This window comes from Pan troglodytes, chromosome 19, assembly GCF_028858775.2.
Source record: "Pan troglodytes isolate AG18354 chromosome 19, NHGRI_mPanTro3-v2.0_pri, whole genome shotgun sequence".
Classification (NCBI taxonomy): Eukaryota; Metazoa; Chordata; class Mammalia; order Primates; family Hominidae; genus Pan; species Pan troglodytes.
In genome coordinates, this window is record NC_072417.2 from 87,544,734 (window position 1) to 87,561,659 (window position 16,926).

At 49.6% G+C, this 16,926-nt stretch overlaps 1 protein-coding gene across 1 annotated transcript; it reads right to left on the minus strand.

Annotated features, from left to right (window-relative positions):
• Positions 1 to 9,204: 9,204 nt before the first annotated feature.
• CD300H (CD300H molecule) lies at positions 9,205 to 16,616 on the minus strand. The gene is made up of 4 exons (XM_016932877.2): positions 16,390 to 16,616; positions 12,944 to 13,414; positions 11,896 to 11,959; positions 9,205 to 9,861 (listed from the first exon to the last, which is right to left on the minus strand). The coding sequence occupies exons 1-4, from the start codon at positions 16,448 to 16,450 to the stop codon at positions 9,738 to 9,740; spliced, it is 720 nt and encodes a 239-aa protein (XP_016788366.1). The 5' UTR covers positions 16,451 to 16,616; the 3' UTR covers positions 9,205 to 9,737.
• Positions 16,617 to 16,926: the final 310 nt, after the last annotated feature.

A 16,926-nucleotide genomic window follows, 5' to 3' on the forward strand; every position in this document is an offset into this window, starting at 1 on the left:
TACTTCATAGCCAGATGAGCACTTTCAGAGGCAAGAGTCAACCTGCTCTCTAGGGGAACGTGAGTCTGTGGAAAGAAGACCTGGCTGCAGACCCCATCCCAGCAAAGGAGGGAGGGGTGACATTCACTCTGTAAAGCGTGACCTAGAGTGACTGCGGAGCCAGGGCCCTGGGCATGGCAGCGGCTGGAGTGAGACTGGAAGTAAGGAAAGGAAGTCAGTGGGGCCCTCCCTGAATGATGGGACCCGAGTCCACTCAACCCCAAATGTCAGCCAGGCTGGTGGCCCCACAAGGCCAGACACTTTCGGGGTGGGGCACACAGAGGAGTCTCGAACAACAGGTGCAAATGTGCTTTTGTGCATGTCAGCACACACACACACGGGTGCACACACACAAACACACCACACAATTGTGCATGCACACACACACCACACCTGTGCACGCACACACACACCACAAACACAACTCACACCTGTGCATGTGTGCACACACACACCTGTGCATACACACACAGCAAACCCATGCATGCACACACAGACACTGTGTCCTAAGTCACTGCCTGCAACCTCACACACTCCTGTCCCATTTCTCACTTCAGGGACAGAATGACCAGCCCTAGACTCAGACAGGCCTGGTGCTGAGTGAAGGGGGCTCCCCTGGGAATACCGACACCTCCACCTGGAAGACAAGGTCTTGGAAGACAAGATCTTGAAATTCTTGGAGCAATAGTCTATTGACCCCACACAAATATCTACCTGCATCCTCCTCTGTGAGGCTCTCCAGGGTCACTGTGAAGCTGAGGTTTGCAGGATGGTCCCTGATGGACACTTAGCCATTCCTCACTTCTGCTGACTCTCCAGCCTTTACAGTCTTGTCACAAAGAAGAAAAAGTGGTTGTCTGCACCAGTATTTGTTGAAAGTCCTGTATTCCTCCTCATACTGACACTGCACATTCAGGGATCCCCACTGCGGTGTCTGTCATGGTGCTGGGACCGCCCACAGCAAAACAGCCTGGAAAACACAAGCCGAAGTCCCAGCTTCTCCTCAGATGGGCCTGGGTCAGGGATGTTCTGGGGTCATGGCCTCTCGGACCCTGGGGTTGTAGAGGAGACAGTGGCAGGCAGACAGCCCTTGTCCACCCAGGAATCTGAACTGAGGGGTGAGTAGCTCCCTCCCTGCAGAGGTGGGAACGGGGAGGGGGGTTTCCATGGAGACAGGAAGGGCATGGACTGGGAAAACACTGTGTGTGTGCATGCCTGTGTGTGCACGTGCATGCATCTATGATTGTATGTGTGGTTCATCAAGATGGCATTTCGGATTGGATAACTGTGGCAATGACAATCACAGGCACCTCTCCCCCAGGGCCTTCTCTGTCGAGGATGCAGTGGAACATGACTCACCTGCGCTGTGCCCTGGAGCCTGGCACTCAGCTGGTGAGGCAGCTGCTGACAGCTCCTTGATGCTCCTCTGTCCTCCTGCCCTCTCTCCATGTCCCTACTTCCATGTCCAGGGCCCACCCACCTGAGACATTCACGAGGAACAGAGCTGCCAGTAGCCGAGCAGCCCGATCCCTGGTGGCCACTTCTCAGATGTCACTTGTCACTGCATCAGGCTCTGGTAGGACAAGGTGGAGTCCCCTCTCCCAGGGTCTGAGCCCCACTTCTGCTTTCTTTCCCTATCTGCTTCCTTGTCCAGCCCTGTCTCAAGTCTGAGGCTGGAGATGGGAGATTGCAGAAAGCTCAGGAGAGAAGCTCCCTGGGCCGGTGCAGGCACGCCCAGACTCAAGGGGCCAGGGACCAGGGGCCAAGGTGCAACCAGGATCTGAAGCTCAATGGGCAGTTCCAACCAGAGCAAGTTTCATCCCTAAAGACAAGTGCCCAGGGCAGGGGGGATCCAGGCAGGAAAGAGGAGGACACATCTGATTCTGGCCCATGGCTTCCGCTGTATTGAGAAGCAGCACACACACTGCACGTTGAACTTCTCACTTCTGGGAGAGGAAGAGACACCCAATGTCCCTACTGAACATGTTCACCTAGGCTGGAACTTGGTTTGGTGACAATCTTCAATGCTTCTTATTTGTGAACAAGGGAAGCAGTCTTTGAAGCACTAACTATAACCAATGCCAGACCTAAGTTAGATTATCTATACAACTTGTGAACCAAAGCGTATCTGAGACAAGTCGCAATTAATTTTGGAAGTTTATTTTGCCAAGGTTAAAGGTACATCCATGACAGCCTCAGGAGGTCCTCACAACATGAGGTGGTCAGGGCACAGCTTGGCTTTATACATTTTAAGGATACATAAGACATCAATCAGTATATTAGATTGGTACAAAAGTAATTGCAGTTTTGCCATTACTTTTAATGCACTCCAGCCTGGGCAACATTAGTTTTAATGGCAAAAATCACAATTACTTTTGCACCAACCTAATATGTAAGATGTACGTTGGTTCGGTCTAGAAAGGCAAAACAACTCAAAGTGGGAGGGGGCTTCCAGGTCACAGGTAGATAACAGACAAACAGTTGCATTTTTTTGAGTTTCTGATTAGCCTTTCCAAAGGAAGCAATCAGATATACATTTATCTCAGAGAGTAAAGGGATGACATTGAGTTACGTCTGTCCTTTGTCCGCAAGGAATTTCCTTGTGAACGAATTGTGAGGGAGGTATGTAGCTTTTATTTTTAAATCTTAGTAGCTATCTTTTTTAGCAATAGAACGGGAGGCAGGTTTGCTCTAAACAGTTCCCAGCTTGGCTGTTCCCTTTGGCTTGGTGGTTGTGGGGTCTGGAGATTTATTTTCCTTCCACAAACTTCAGGGCTGGTTGGCAGAAGTATTGAACCCATACATTTATACGTGTCCTTTTATTATCCGCCCCCCTGCAGACAGTGTCTTGCTTTGCTGCCCAGGCTGGAGTTCAGTGGCACAATCATAGCTCCCTGCAGCCTCAAACTCCTGGACTCAAGCAATCTTCCCACCTCAGCCTCCCAAACCGTTGGGATTATAGGCGTGAGCCACTGCATCCAGCCACAATCTTCTTTTTTAGAGCTCAATTAATTATACTTTATTGCTTTTTGTGTACCAAGAAATTGATCTGTGAACTTCCCTCATTTAAAATATACCGCAATTTTGTAACCTTGTTTTTTCATCTCTCTCTCTCTCTCTCTCAAAAATAGAAGTGGCCCAGGCCCCTCTGGACCTTAGGGAGGCCCTGAAGGCCAGAGAGGAATAAAGCAGATATGTCTGATTCCAGTCCAAGGAAAGACATTCACTTTGGGCTTTAATCTTTGCTTAATTATTTTTTCCTTTGCAAAAGAGAAAGAGACTCAATTTCCTCAGTGGGTGGCTCTATGATATTGGATGTGCAGCTTGTCGACTCCTTAGGCGTTGTATTCTAAGTTTCTCTATGGCAGGCCTTGAAACCCAAACAATTAATCAACTCCGGGCAATGTCTATGGAGAGGTCACTCTGCATGTGAGAGGGGGACCTCCCCAGCCAGAGTCTTCCTGAGTTTCTGTGTGGATCTTCCTGAATCAGGTCCTTATGTGCAGGCTTGAGAGTTGAAGAAAGAAATTCCCACAGTGTGCGGTGGCTCACGCCTGTAATCCCAGCACTTTGGGAGGCTGAGGCAAGCGGATCACTTGAGGCCAGAAGTTTGAGACCAGCCTGGCCAACATTGTGAAACTCCATCTCTACTAAAAATACAAAAATTAGCTGAGCACAGTGGCTCATGCCTGTAATCCTAGCACTTTGAGAGGCCGAGGCGGGTGGATAACTTGAGGCCAGAAATTCGAGACCAGCCTGGCCAACATGGCAAAACCCTGTCTCTACCAAAAAATACAAAAATTAGCTGGCGCGGTGGCATGAGCCTGTAGTCCCAGCTACTCGGGAGGCTGAGGCACAAGAATCGCTTGAACCCGGGTGGCGGAGGTTGCAGTGAACTGGGATCGAGCCACTGCACTCCAGTCTGGGAGACAGAGCAAGTCTATCTCAAAAAAAAAAAAAAAAAGAAAAGAAAGAAATTCCCACAGGGTCACATACACACGTACTCAAACCTAAAGCCCAGTGTCCACTCTCACATCACCATTGTCTTTGCACTGGTTCCCTGTTGTAAATTTCAACCTGTCAGCACAGCCAGGGACCAGCACAGACTGCTTTCAGTTTCGAAGTGTTTCCTGAAAAGCAAAAGGCACTGGAGGAGTGAGAGGAGAGGGAGAGAGAGTGATGGGTGGAAGGACTTCGAAAACAATGACTCCCTGGAGTTTCTCAGTTTGGGTCGCCTTGGCCCCCTCCGCCTAACGCACGCTTCTCATTCTGTTTCCTGGGTCTGAGGATTCTGCTTGTCCCTTTTGCCATCCCTGGGCCACTCTGTCCTCTTAAGTGTCCTGGTCCAATGAAGAGACTCTAGGGCATTAGTGCCAGAGAAATGCTGACACCATCACTTATACTGTATGCTTTTGGTCAGATTCTTTACTCTCTCAGAGCTGTTGGCGAGGTAGCTGGAAGGAGGACAGATTAACTCTTTCTTAGGTGGAAAAAAAGATCAATAAACTATAACCAAAAAAGAAAGTCAAGCAAACTTTCAGAGGTATAATCTCATGTTTTGGTTTTTACATTCTTTGATGGAAGTATAACATACAAACAAAATAATACAAATCGTAAATGTACAGCTCAGCAAAACTTGAGGAAATGACTACCGTGTCTAACAGCCACCCAGATCAGACACCCACGCCCTTGAGGAGTCTCCTTCCATATGGTATTTGGGTGGGCCTCTGTGATCCATAGATATGAGCCACGGGCTATGACTTCCAAGAATAAGCCATCAACGGTACTGTGCCTTGCTCTCTCTTGGATCACTGTCTCCAGGGAAAGCTGGTGGCTGTGTCTTGAAGACTCACAAGCAGCTCTTTTGAGCAAGGAGCTGAGGCCTCCCACCACCAGCCACGTGAATGCACGATGTTGGAAGCAGATCCTCCAGCCCTGGTCCAGTCTTCAGATGACTGCAGCCCCAGCCAACATCTTGACTAGAACTTAATGAAAGAGAGATCCTGAGCCAGCAACACCCAGCTAAGCAACTCCCAGATGCACGACTCTCAAAATCATGAGATAATGAACATTTGCTGTTTTCAGCCATGAAGTCATGGGGGAATTTGTTATTTATCAACAGATATCTAATATAGTTGGGCCACACTTGCCCAGAGCCAGTCTCTGCAGCCACATCCAATCCTTATTCATTTATTCACTCAGCAAGTATTTTCTTTAATGCCAACATTCGTCACCACACTCTGTAGCTGGATGCTGGGGCATTCGTGGTGAATGAAGCTGGCCCAAATGCTGCTGTGATGTAAAGGGAGATGGATAGAAACCACCCGAAGGAAACACATTAACAGCATTTGGCAAACTGTGGAGAAAATAAACAGGGACCCATAATCAAGACAATCGGGGTGATCCCTGCAAAGGGTGATCAGAGGCATTTCAGAGGAGGCAACATCAGAGGTGAAACCAAAAGGATAAGAAAGAGCCAGAGGTAAGAAGATCTGGGGGAAGGGATTCAGGGGGAGGAACAGCAGGTGTTAAGGCCCTGGGGAGGGATGCACACTGTGGCTAGTACATAAAGACCACATGGGGACAGGGCAACACGATGAAATGGAAGAACAAACGAGTGGCTGGGTCCCCTCAGACCAAGTAGGTCAAGCAAGGAGTGTGGGTGCTATGGTTTGGCTGTGTCCTCCCTCCAATCTCAAATTATAGCTCTCATAATACCCATGTGCCATGGGAGGGACCTGGTGGGAGGTAAATAAATCATGGTGGCAGGTCTTATGTTGTTCTCATGATAGTGAATAAGTCTCACAAGATCTGATGGTTTTATAAAGAGGCATTCCCCTGCACATGCTCTCTCTCTCTTGCCTGCCACCGTGTAAGATGTGACGTTGCTCCTCCTTTGCCTTCCACCATGATTGTGAGGCCTCCCCAGTCAAGTGGAACTATGAGTCAATTAAACCTCTTTCCTTTATAAATTAGTCTCAGTTATGTCTTTTTTGGGGGGGGATGGAGTCTTGCTCTTGTCACCCAGGCTATAGTGCAGTGGCACAATCTCAGCTCACTGCAATCTCCATCTCCCAGGTTCAAGCAATTCTCCTGCCTCAGCCTCCTGAGTAGCTGGGATTACAGGCACCTGCTACCATGTCTGGCTAATTTTTGTACTTTTAGTAGAGACAGGGTTTTTCCATACTGACCAGGCTGGTCTCAAACTCCTGACCTCAGGTGATCCACCTGCCTCAGCCTCCCAAAGTACTGGGATTACAGGCATGAGCCACTGCGCCTGGCCTCAGGTATGTCTAATACCTTACTTTTGGGAGAGGAAGAGACACCCAGTGTCCCTACTGAACATGTTCACCTAGGCTGGAACTTGGTTTGGTGACAATCTTCAATGCCTTTTGCTATCTGTGAACAAGGGAAGCAGCTCTTTGAAGCACTAACTACAATCAGTGCCAGGAAAGGTCTGAGGAAAGGCAGCTGTGGGGATAAGAAACACCCTCTTCCTGCCCCTGCACCCCTTTCTCCTTGTTAGTGCCCAACCCACCTGCTGTAGTCAACTCTTCATCGTAAGGGTCTGGGCCAGAGCTCCCACCACCAGCAAGCTTCCTGGCTGACAGGTGGCTTAGGCACAGGAGAAGGGTCTCAACAAGGTACACTTCATCTCTGCCCAGACTTCCACCTCTCAGAGAGCAAGAAGTTTATGTTTTCAAAAGACAGCATGTTTTTGACATTGCCTGCAAAGGGTGTTTAAAGGAAATAAGAGAGATGTGAAGAGGGCTGGGTTAGATTGGTCAGGAGAGGAGCCTTTTCCTGGGTAATGACTTCCCAAACACGTGTGACAAATCCACTTAGACATGAGCCAGAGGACATGTTAGAGGAGGCTGGAGGGGAGAGGCAGTTGTAGAGGGTGAGATGAGAGTTTTTAAGCTGAAACTAAACATTGTCCAAGCAGTGGCCTTTTCATATCCACATCCCTCTTTTTCCACATCCCCCATCGCTAAGCCCTGGGAACTGCTCATTTGTCATCTATTTCTGTACTTTTGTCATTTTGAGGGTGTTATAGAAATGGAACAATACGGTATGTAAACTGCGGATTGGAGCTTTTCGCTCAGCATAACCTCCTCGAGATTCATCCAAGTTGTTGCGTACATCAATAGCTTGCTCCTCTCTAGTGCTGGAGTGGCATTCTGTGGTAGGAATGAACTGCAATTTGTTGAACCGTTCACCCCTGAAAGGATGTCTGGCTTGCTTCCAGTTCAGGACTATTATGAATAAAGCTGCTGTGAATTTTCATGCACAGGTTTTTGGGTGAACATAAGTTTCCATTTCTCTGAGATAAATACCTAAGAATGCGTTCACTGGATCATATGGTCCTTGCATGGTTGGTTTCGTAAGAAACTGACAAACTATTTTCCAGAGTGTTTGCACCATTTTACATTCCTGCCAGCCACATAGGAGTGATCCAGTTTCACCACATCCTTCAGCATTTGGTGTTGTTAAGGGAGGAGGCCACCTCTCATATTGTCTTATGCCCAATTTCTGCCTCCAAAGAAAGAAGAAGTAAAAACTTAAAGGCAGAAATGAAATCCACAAGCAGACAGCCCAGCGCCACACCCTGGGCCTGGTAAAGATAGACCCCTGACCTAATCGGTTATTTGCGTAAAAAAGCACTGTGAAGATCCCTGTCCTGTTCTGTTCCGTTCTAATTAACGGTGTATGCGTCCCCCAGTCACGTACCCCCTGCTTGCTCAATCAATCAGGACCCTCTCATGCAGACCCCCTTAGAGTTGTGAGCACTTAACAGGACAGGAACTGCTCACTCAGGTAGCTCAGCTCTTGAGACAGGAGTCTTGCCGATGCTCCCAGCCGAATAAACCCCTTCCTTCTTTAACTCGGTGTCTGAGGGGTTTTGTCTGTGGCTCTTCCTGCTACATAGTCACTACTTTTTTATTTTAGCCACTCAGATAGGCAAATATATCCATCCAAATAACTCTCTCCCAGGGCTAATTCCTAGAGAAAGTGAACAACTGGCCTGCAAGTCTGCCTTTGATATGCAAACCAAACCACTCCCTATTCCATGCCCCCACCTGCTTCCTTTCAGCAGGCTCCTGCAGTCTGGGATATTTTCTTTCCCCTGCCCTAAATCACCCCAGGGCCAGGTACCAGACAACTAGAGACCACTCTTGTATCCTAGCCCATCAGAATAATTCAAACTACACACTCCAAAGCCTGCTGTTTGCTTATCTTACCTTGCCTATCACTTCCTCTGAAAACCATGATAAAGGCTCCCACATACATTTCCTCTTTCTCTCTCTCTGCCCCTTCACCCGCCCTCGTGCTTCCCCGTGTGGCCCTACGTGGCACACTGCACCTCCTGCTTCTAGGAGTCTTTGAGTAGAAACTTATTTCTTTATGACAGTCATTTCCGTATCTGCATGCCTTACCATATCTGGTTAAAACAAATCCTGGTACATTTTTTTGTTTTGTTTTGAGACAGGGTCTCACTGTGTCACCCAGGCCACAGTGTAGTGGTATGATCATAGCTCACTGCAGCCTCCATCTCCCAGGCTCAAGCATTCCTCCTGCCTCAGCCTTCTGAGAAGCTGGGACTACAGGTGCGTGCCACCATGCCTGGCTAAATTTTTTTTTAAGTAGGCATGAGGTCTTGCTATGTTGCCCAGGCTGAGTTCAAGCAATCATCCCGTCTCAGCCTCCCAAAGTGTTGGCATTAGAGATGGGAGCCACCATGCCCAGCCTCAGGTACATTTTTAAACATGTCCTCAATACATTAACCTGGTCCCTGAAAAACTCAGAGGGGTCCCATCATATAACAGTAAACCAACTTAAACTGAACCAGTTGATGGCCCAATCACAGTTTTGCTTTGTTTTTGTTTGTTTGTTCGTAGGGAGTTCCCTACAATCTACTGTCAGGAAAGGAAAAAAATCCAATATGGTTTATGAGCAGAAGAACTTGCAACAGTATGATTTCCTCTGTGCAGGATTCAAAAACAACCATGTCCTTGCTCAGCACACTAAAGCAAGGGAGTGATTACCCCAAGAAATATTCAGATAGTATTTAACCCTGACAGTAGGGGAAAGACAGTTATGAGGTCAGGGAGAGGCATATGGGGGGCTTCAAACATCTTAATAATGATTGATTTCCTAGGCTGAATGGTGGGTACACATGTTTATTTTTAGTCCTTGAACTGTATAGATACCTCATATACATACTCTTGTGTACGTGATATATTTTATTTATTTATTTGTTTATCTGAGACAGGGTCTCCCTCTGTCACCCAGGCTGGAGTGCAGTGGCACAATCTCGACTCAACGCAACCTCCACCTCCGGGGCTCAAGCGATCCTCCTGCCTCAGCTTCCCAAGTAGCTGGGATCACAGGCACACACCACCACACCCTGCTAATTTTTGTATTTTTTTGTAGAGATGAGGTCTCACCATATTGCCCAGGCTGCTCTCAAACTCCTGGACTCAAGTGATCCGCCTGCCTTGGCCTCCCAAAGTGCTGGGATTGCAGGTGAAAGCCACCGCACCCGGCCTACATTTTTTTTTTTAACTTTTAAAAAGTATCCGGTGATAAGATGGAAAGAAATATGAGGGTCGGGGTCAGAAGTCCTTTTTGCAGTCAGAGGGGCTGTGTCTCTGGACAGGGTTCCAATGGGCATGGGGTGTTGCAAGTTCTCCTGTTCATGACTCTGTCCAAGGAGTCCTCCAAGGCCTGTTCACCCAGAGGATAGCACCGAGTATGCTCAGGAGCAGAGGCACCTTCAGGAGTGGGAGAAGCAGGAAGCAGGTGTTGCTGGGCAGGGACCTGTGAGACGGAGAGAGTGACTAGTAGTAAGCTGCCTTCTCCGGGGAGTCCCAGGCTTGCTTCTCCCCCGCCTTCCCTCGAGGTCTCGTCCTGTGCCCTCAAACCCAATGTCAGCATCAAGCCTGGTGGGTACCAGGGTCAGGCAGCCCCATGCTGAGGGTCACAGGCTCCTGACCTTCATTCAGCTCAGAATTAACCTTGAGTATCAAGACCCAACAGATGCCGGAAGGTGAGGGATAGAGAAGAAGAGAGATATGTTAACCCAGGCAGGAACTGGCTCCCAGAAACAACTTCCTGAACAGATCCCTCAGCCACTGATGCCCGCAGGAACTCAGCTCTTGCTGGGAACAACCTCAAGGATGAAATATTCCTTTACAACCATCTTCACTCAAATTAAATATGATCACAAGAACAGCTCTTTTGCTTAAACTGCTTAACAATCTCAACCCCAAGGAGTGACCTCTCCAAGCTCAGCCCATGACCAGTCCTCTCACTCCGTGGGTCCCACTACACTGCCCCCATTCCAACTCCTCAAATGCTGCATTCTCTCCCCAAAATGGGCCGCTGTGCCATCTCTCCACCTTCCCAGCCCTCTACCTGCAGGGCTTGTCTGACGCCCTCCCTGATCCTCTCTAAGACGAGTCCCTATAACAAACCCTGTTGGCGCCCTGCCCCATATCACCTTTGCCCACTTGAGCTCCTGGCAGCTGCAGGCAGTCTTGGCCCCACCAAGGATTTCCCAGCTCAAGCTCCCCATCCCTGCCTGAGGTTATCTACAGGAATGCACACATTTTCCTGTGCAGAGCAGGCCAGATGGGTCACAGAATTCATGCCCCAGGAGTGCCTGCTGCCTGGAAGATTCTGTCTCCAGTTCTGAGGAACGTTCTACACAATCTCTCATAGGGTGCCCAGAGGGGTTAATCTCCAGTGACTCCAGTTACTACAGGGATAACCCCTTCATTACAGCACATTTCACCGCCCTTCCCCTTTCCTGGTCTCACTTTCTGCTCTCTCAATGTACTTCCTGAGATTACCTCTCAATAAACAAATTGCTCCTAAGTCCTTGTCTCAGGACCTGATTTGGGGGAAACCCAAACTAAGACAGTCCCTTTGTTCTTTGTTTCTGTGGAACATCTTGTATTTCCTTGATAGCCCAAATCATGCCCCACCAGCTTCCCACACACCCTGGCACCCTATCTCTTTACATCTGCTTTATTTTCCTCCACAGTAATTATCATTCGTTGGCATATTTCCTTGATCTATCATCTCTCTGTCTCTATTACATATCTCTCTCTGCCAGCTATCATCTCCATCTGTTTATCCAGTCAGCCAGCCAGCCATCTCTATCATCTTTCATATCATATCTATCATCTATCTATCTATCCACCTGTCTATCTATCCATCAATCTATCTATCTATCTATCTATCTATCTATCCATCTATCTGTCTGTCCACCTGTCTGTCTGTCTATCTATCTATCCATCTGGCCATTGCCTGAATCTACCTATTTGCAACTTCCTCAAGAGCACAATCTTGCCCCTTTGTTCACTGTTGCATCTCTAGAATCTCCATCAGTTTCTGGCACATAACAAATAAACACCTGTTGGCCGAGAGCGGTGGCTCACACCTGTAATCCCAGCACTTTGGGAGGCTGAGGCGGGCAGATCACGAGGTCAGGAGATCGAGACCATCCTGGCTAACATGGTGAAACCCCGTCTCTACTAAAAATACAAAAAAAAAAAAAATTAGCCGGGCGTAGTGGCGGGCGCCTGTAGTCCCAGCTACTCAGGAGGCTGAGGCAGGAGAATGGCGTGAACCCGGGAGGCGGAGTTTGCAGTGAGCCGAGATCGTGCCACTGCACTCCAGCCTGGGCGATAGAGCGAGACTCTGTCTCAAAAAATAAATAAATAAATAAATAAATAAATAAATAAATGTTGAGTGGGTGAATAATCAAGGAAACCTGTGTCTAGGAAGCCCCACCCTAGGAAAGAAGCTACGCACATGGCAAAAGACACTGGGACACGTGCATTTTACCCTTGGCATTGGCTGGGCCTGGTGGGAGATGCAGGTGTCTTCACAGAGTTCTCAGTACTGGAGGCTGAGGATAAAGAACAGAGGTTCAGTGCCCTACGCCTGACTCTTCCCAGCTGAGTACCTGGTACCTGCATGGTTCTGACTTCATAAAGCAGAGGACGCTCAAGGAGGCAGCTGGACAGATGTTCTAGGACCATCATCTTCCCATAGGCAGACCAAAGCCTGACTGGAGCAACAGAGCATCCCCCCAACCCCATCCCAATGGATGCCCTGCTCTGGGGCCAGGTGGGCATTTTATAAACCCAGACCAGAGGATGACCACCTTCTCCCATGTTGGTGTCCCCCATCTCGCTGAAAATCAACATGCCGAAGGTTAGGCTTAGGTTCCAAAACCCCCATCCTTGCCAGTGTATCCACACACCACCACTACCCTCCAGCACACACTCTCTGTCTCACACACACTCTCTCACACCTGCACACACACTTTCACATGTGCACTCACGCAACTTCACAAATACTCACACGCCCACTCACACACAGCCTGCTCTCACACACTCTCACACGCACACTCACACACCTGCTCTCACACACTCACACACCTGCTGTCACACACACTCACACACACCTGCTCTTGCACACACTCACACACCTGCTCTCACACACACTCTCACACGCACACTCACACACCTGCTGTCACACACACACCTGCTGTCACACACACTCACGCACCTGCTCTTGCACACACTCACACACCTGCTGTCACACACACTCTCACACACACACCTGCTCTCACACACTCACACACTCACACACACTTGCTCCCTCACACACTCACACACTCACACACACTTGCTCCCTCACACACTCACACACACTCACACACACCTGCTCTCACACACTCACACACACCTGCTTTCACACACACCTTCACACCTGCACTCACTCTCACATGTTTGCACACAACTCACAGTCACACACTGAAACACACTTACACTGTCCCACTCATTCAAACACACATGTATTTCCCACACACATTCACACAACATACTCTGTCCTGAGTCTCTGATGTACCACACTAGGCCCAGTTCTTCTCTCCTGGGCCAAAATTTCTGTGGCTGCTCTGCAGAGATGGCCTCAGATGCCTGAGAAAAGAGGCTCTTACACGATGAGACCAGCACTTGAACCTGGAAGAAGGGATCGGGCAGGAAACCAGACAGGCCATCTTCCTGCAGTATTGTTGCAATCCCACATCGGTATTTTCCTGCATCGTCTGCCGTGAGGTTCTCCAAGGTCACGGTGAAGGTGAGGTCTCCAGGATGGTCCGTGATGATCACTCGGTCACTCCTCACCGCTCCCTCAGACCCTCCGGTCTCCACCATTTCATGCCAAATTGGCAAGCATGGTTGTCTGCACCAGTATTTGTTAAACGTCTTGTATTTCCCTTCATACCGACACTGAACACTCAGGGATTCCCCCACGGCGCCCATCACGGTGCTGGGGCCACTCACAGTCAGACAGCCTGGAAAACACAAATCCGTTTCCCCGTCTTCACCTGGAAGAGTCTGGACCAGAGGAACCTTGAGTGTCAGGTCCTCTGCACGCCCAGTGTTGCCTGAGGCTGGAGGAGGGAGGAGTCGGGAACCAGGGAGCTATGGGCTATTTGCAGGGGGAGACCCAAGGAGATGCCCGGTGTGGGATCCTGAGACTCCAGAGGCCATGCCAGCCTGGGTGTGCTCAGCCATCTTATAATATCAGGGGGAGAGGCTTGACCTCGGTGGCCTCAGACAGGTTCTGGGTCCCCCAGAAGTGTCAGTCCTGAGAAGAAACACCTGTCCTCATCGAACACCAATGATTGAATGAAGCCACTAAGTACACTCTGAATAAATGGATGGCTGGAGAGATGGATGGATGGATGGATGGATGGACGGATGGATGAACTAGGAAAGGAAATAATATTGAGAACCAGGAAAAAACAGAAGCAGCCCAGTATGGAGGGCAAGGAGGAAGCCTGGGGCTTCTGGCTCTGCCCCTTTCCCAAATCATCTGTGGGCCTCATACTTGCCGTCCCTGCCCATATAGATGAGGCCTCCTGCTCCCAGGTCTGGGTCACAGAGAATATGGGGGCTGCCCGTGGGGATATCAAGGGGCCATGTAGAAAGGAGTTGTTCTTGTGATTCAAGGACATTTACGCCTGGATTTTTCCCCCGGGACAGAATCCTGCAGCAACACTCGCCATTGCCTAACATCTGCAGGGCTCCGCTCCACAGGGACACCCATCAGAGCTTCCTTCCCACCCCCAATTCTCTGCAGCACCCACCCGCCTTGGCATGTCCTGGGCCTCTTCTCCAGGTCCTCTGCCCCCTCCAATATTTCGACATTACTCTCCCTCTTCGAGTCCCCTCTCTCATTCCTCCACCCACTCTGCAGGCTCCGGGTCCAAATGATTGGGACCCAGCCCCATCAACTCTCTGCTTCCTGCCTCGGGGGCCTCACCAGTCCTAAACAGCTGCTGTCTCATCTGCTCTTGACAGGGAGGTGGTTAACCCAGGACAAAACGGCTATTGAGAAATGGTTTTGGCAAAATACCAAGCTCCTGAAAAGGAATTGTGGATGTAATCTGTCTACCTATCATCTATCTATCTACTATCTATCCATCCATCCATCTTTCATCTACCCACCCATCCATCTAGGTAATATATTGCCATCCACTGATGGAGAGGCTTTGCTATGTTTTTATTGTGAATTAAAAGAAAAATCTGGCCAGGTGTGGTGGCTCATGCCGATAATCCCAGCACTTTGGGAGGCCGAGGCAGGTGGATCACCTGAGGTCAGGAGTTTGAGACCAGCCTAACCAACACGATGAAACCCTGTCCCTATCGAAAATACAAAAAATTAGCCGGGCGTGGTGGTGGGTGCCTGTAATCCAGCTACTCAGGAGGCTGAGGGAGGAGAATCACTTGAACCCAGGAGGTGGAGGTTGCAGTGAGCCGAGATCGCACCACTGCACTCCAGCCTGGGCGACAGAGTGAGACTCTGTCTCAAAAAAAAAAAAAGAAAAAAAAACAGGAAAACTTTATCTTTTGCATCTTCATTTTCTTATCTCACGTTTTCTCACTATATTTCCCAGAAAGCAGGCTCCAGTGGCCCACTGACCTATTCTGCATTAGAAAGCTGTCTGCCTCTCTGAAGCAGTGATTCTCACCTGGGGGGCAGGGGGGGCGGGGGAGGGGGCGGGGGGGCAGGGGGGCGGGCGGGAGAACATTTGGTAATGACTACAGGTATTTTTGGTTGTCCCAACTTAGGGTGGGGAATTGCTGCTGGCATCTGGTGGGTAGAGGCCAGGGATGCTGCTAAACATCTTACAATGCACAGGACAGCCCCCAACACACAGAATAACGCAGCCCCAAATGTCCACAGTGTTGAGGTCCACGAGCCTTTCCCAGGGAGCTAACTGCCTGCCAGGCACAGGCTTGGGAGCAAGGAAGGGGTGGGCGCACCCAGTCCTCTCCTGAAATTGCTGCTGCTCTCAGCTCAGGCTCTGGGGGCGCTGTTAGCCTGCTCTTTCAGGTCCTTAAACTTCTCTCTTAATGATTTGGGGCTAATTCCACAGGGAGCAAAAACATTGTGGGGCACACACTGAATCCCACCACAGAGCCTCCCTCTCCTTGGATATTCAGTCCAGACCCTGACTCTGAGCCAACATGGGCAGCCTCCTCCACCTCCACCCCCACCATCTTTTACGGAGCTTCCCGCCCACCCAGCCTTGCAAAGAAACTGACTTTCTCCCTCCACCATCATTTACGGAAACTCTCGGACCAGGGCTGACCACAAGTTCCCAGCTGTCTCACCCTTCTGGGGGCCCATTAAGTAGCAGCCCTGGGGCCAGCCCAGACCTGTGGGGACACCCAGGGTTCCCACGTGGGGATGCAGCATATGCCTCCAGATATGTAAGTGAAGCTTTACAAGGAGGCGCAGCAGACATTGACATTGAATTAGAGAAGGAGCAACGATCTTGGAAATAAAAGTATTTAGGTTTGGACCTTGACTGTGCCTTTTATAAACTGTTTAATCTAAATTATTTGCACCTCTAAGAGCGAACCTCGGTCTCTTGTTTTCATCAGGATTGCAATAAGAATTAAATGAGATAGTGGGAAACAAGATATGTATTACAGTGATTAGCCTAGTAAGTACTGGTTTTCTGTCCCCTATTCCCCCTTCTCTCTGATGGATCGTGGTGGCATTCCTGATCTTAATAATGACGGTAATAATGATTAAAGTTGCCAAATCTACTTAGGGCTTACTGTGTGGGAAGCAGTTTACCGTTTAATCCCCACCCTATCCCGATAAGGAGATTTGAGAAGCTTCTATGCACACCTCACTCCCTCTTTCTTGATATCATTTCTTCCCCTTGCCCCTCGCCAGCCTTTTCTCCTGCCTGCCTCACCCTGACCCGCCAGAGCAGACCTCCCTGCACCCAGGACCTGCCCTGCTCACCTGGGACCCAGAGAAGGAGCAGAGCTGAAGGCAGCATGGCAGCCCCAGCCCTCTGGGTCATCTCACCAGCATGGAAGTCCCTTGTGGCAGCAGGGTCTGAGGCTCTTTTTCCTTCTCACATCTCTCGTCTCCTTCTCTGGCCTCTTCTGGGTTTGGTTCTCAGAGCTGGTGAGAGTATGGAGGAAGCTGGGGCCACGGGGCACTATGTGGTCAGGTGAAACAGTTTTGAGAACTTGCTGAAGTTCTTCCTAATAAAACATGTTTGCATTTGCTGTTCCTCTTTCTGTTCCCAGTAAAGACAACGTCCCTCCCATTACCCACAGCTGACAGGCCTGCCCTTCTCCAAATCACAGCATGGCCCAGGACCAGTGAGACTGGGCCAGCTGCCATCTGGATTTTCTGGGCAGGTCCTCCCCTCTGTGAATGGCCAGTTTTCTGTGGCCAGCATGAGCCGCCCCAGGGTATGGCTTAGCCTTCACTGGATGTATGAGACCGGCTATTTGCAGAGCCCAGTGTAAAATCAAACCTAGGGTTCCA

What these genes read in the sequence shown, in the direction of transcription:
- CD300H (XM_016932877.2), bottom strand. Translation starts at nt 16,450, where the DNA reads ATGACCCAGAGGGCTGGGGCTGCCATGCTGCCTTCAGCTCTGCTCCTT. An exon ending in GCTCCTTCTCTGGGTCCCAG is followed by an intron (nt 13,415 to 16,389) that starts GTGAGCAGGGCA and finishes TGTGTTTTCCAG; the next exon opens with GCTGTCTGACTGTGAGTGGC. An exon ending in CATCAGAGACTCAGGACAGA is followed by an intron (nt 11,960 to 12,943) that starts GTATGTTGTGTG and finishes CTTTATCCTCAG; the next exon opens with CCTCCAGTACTGAGAACTCT.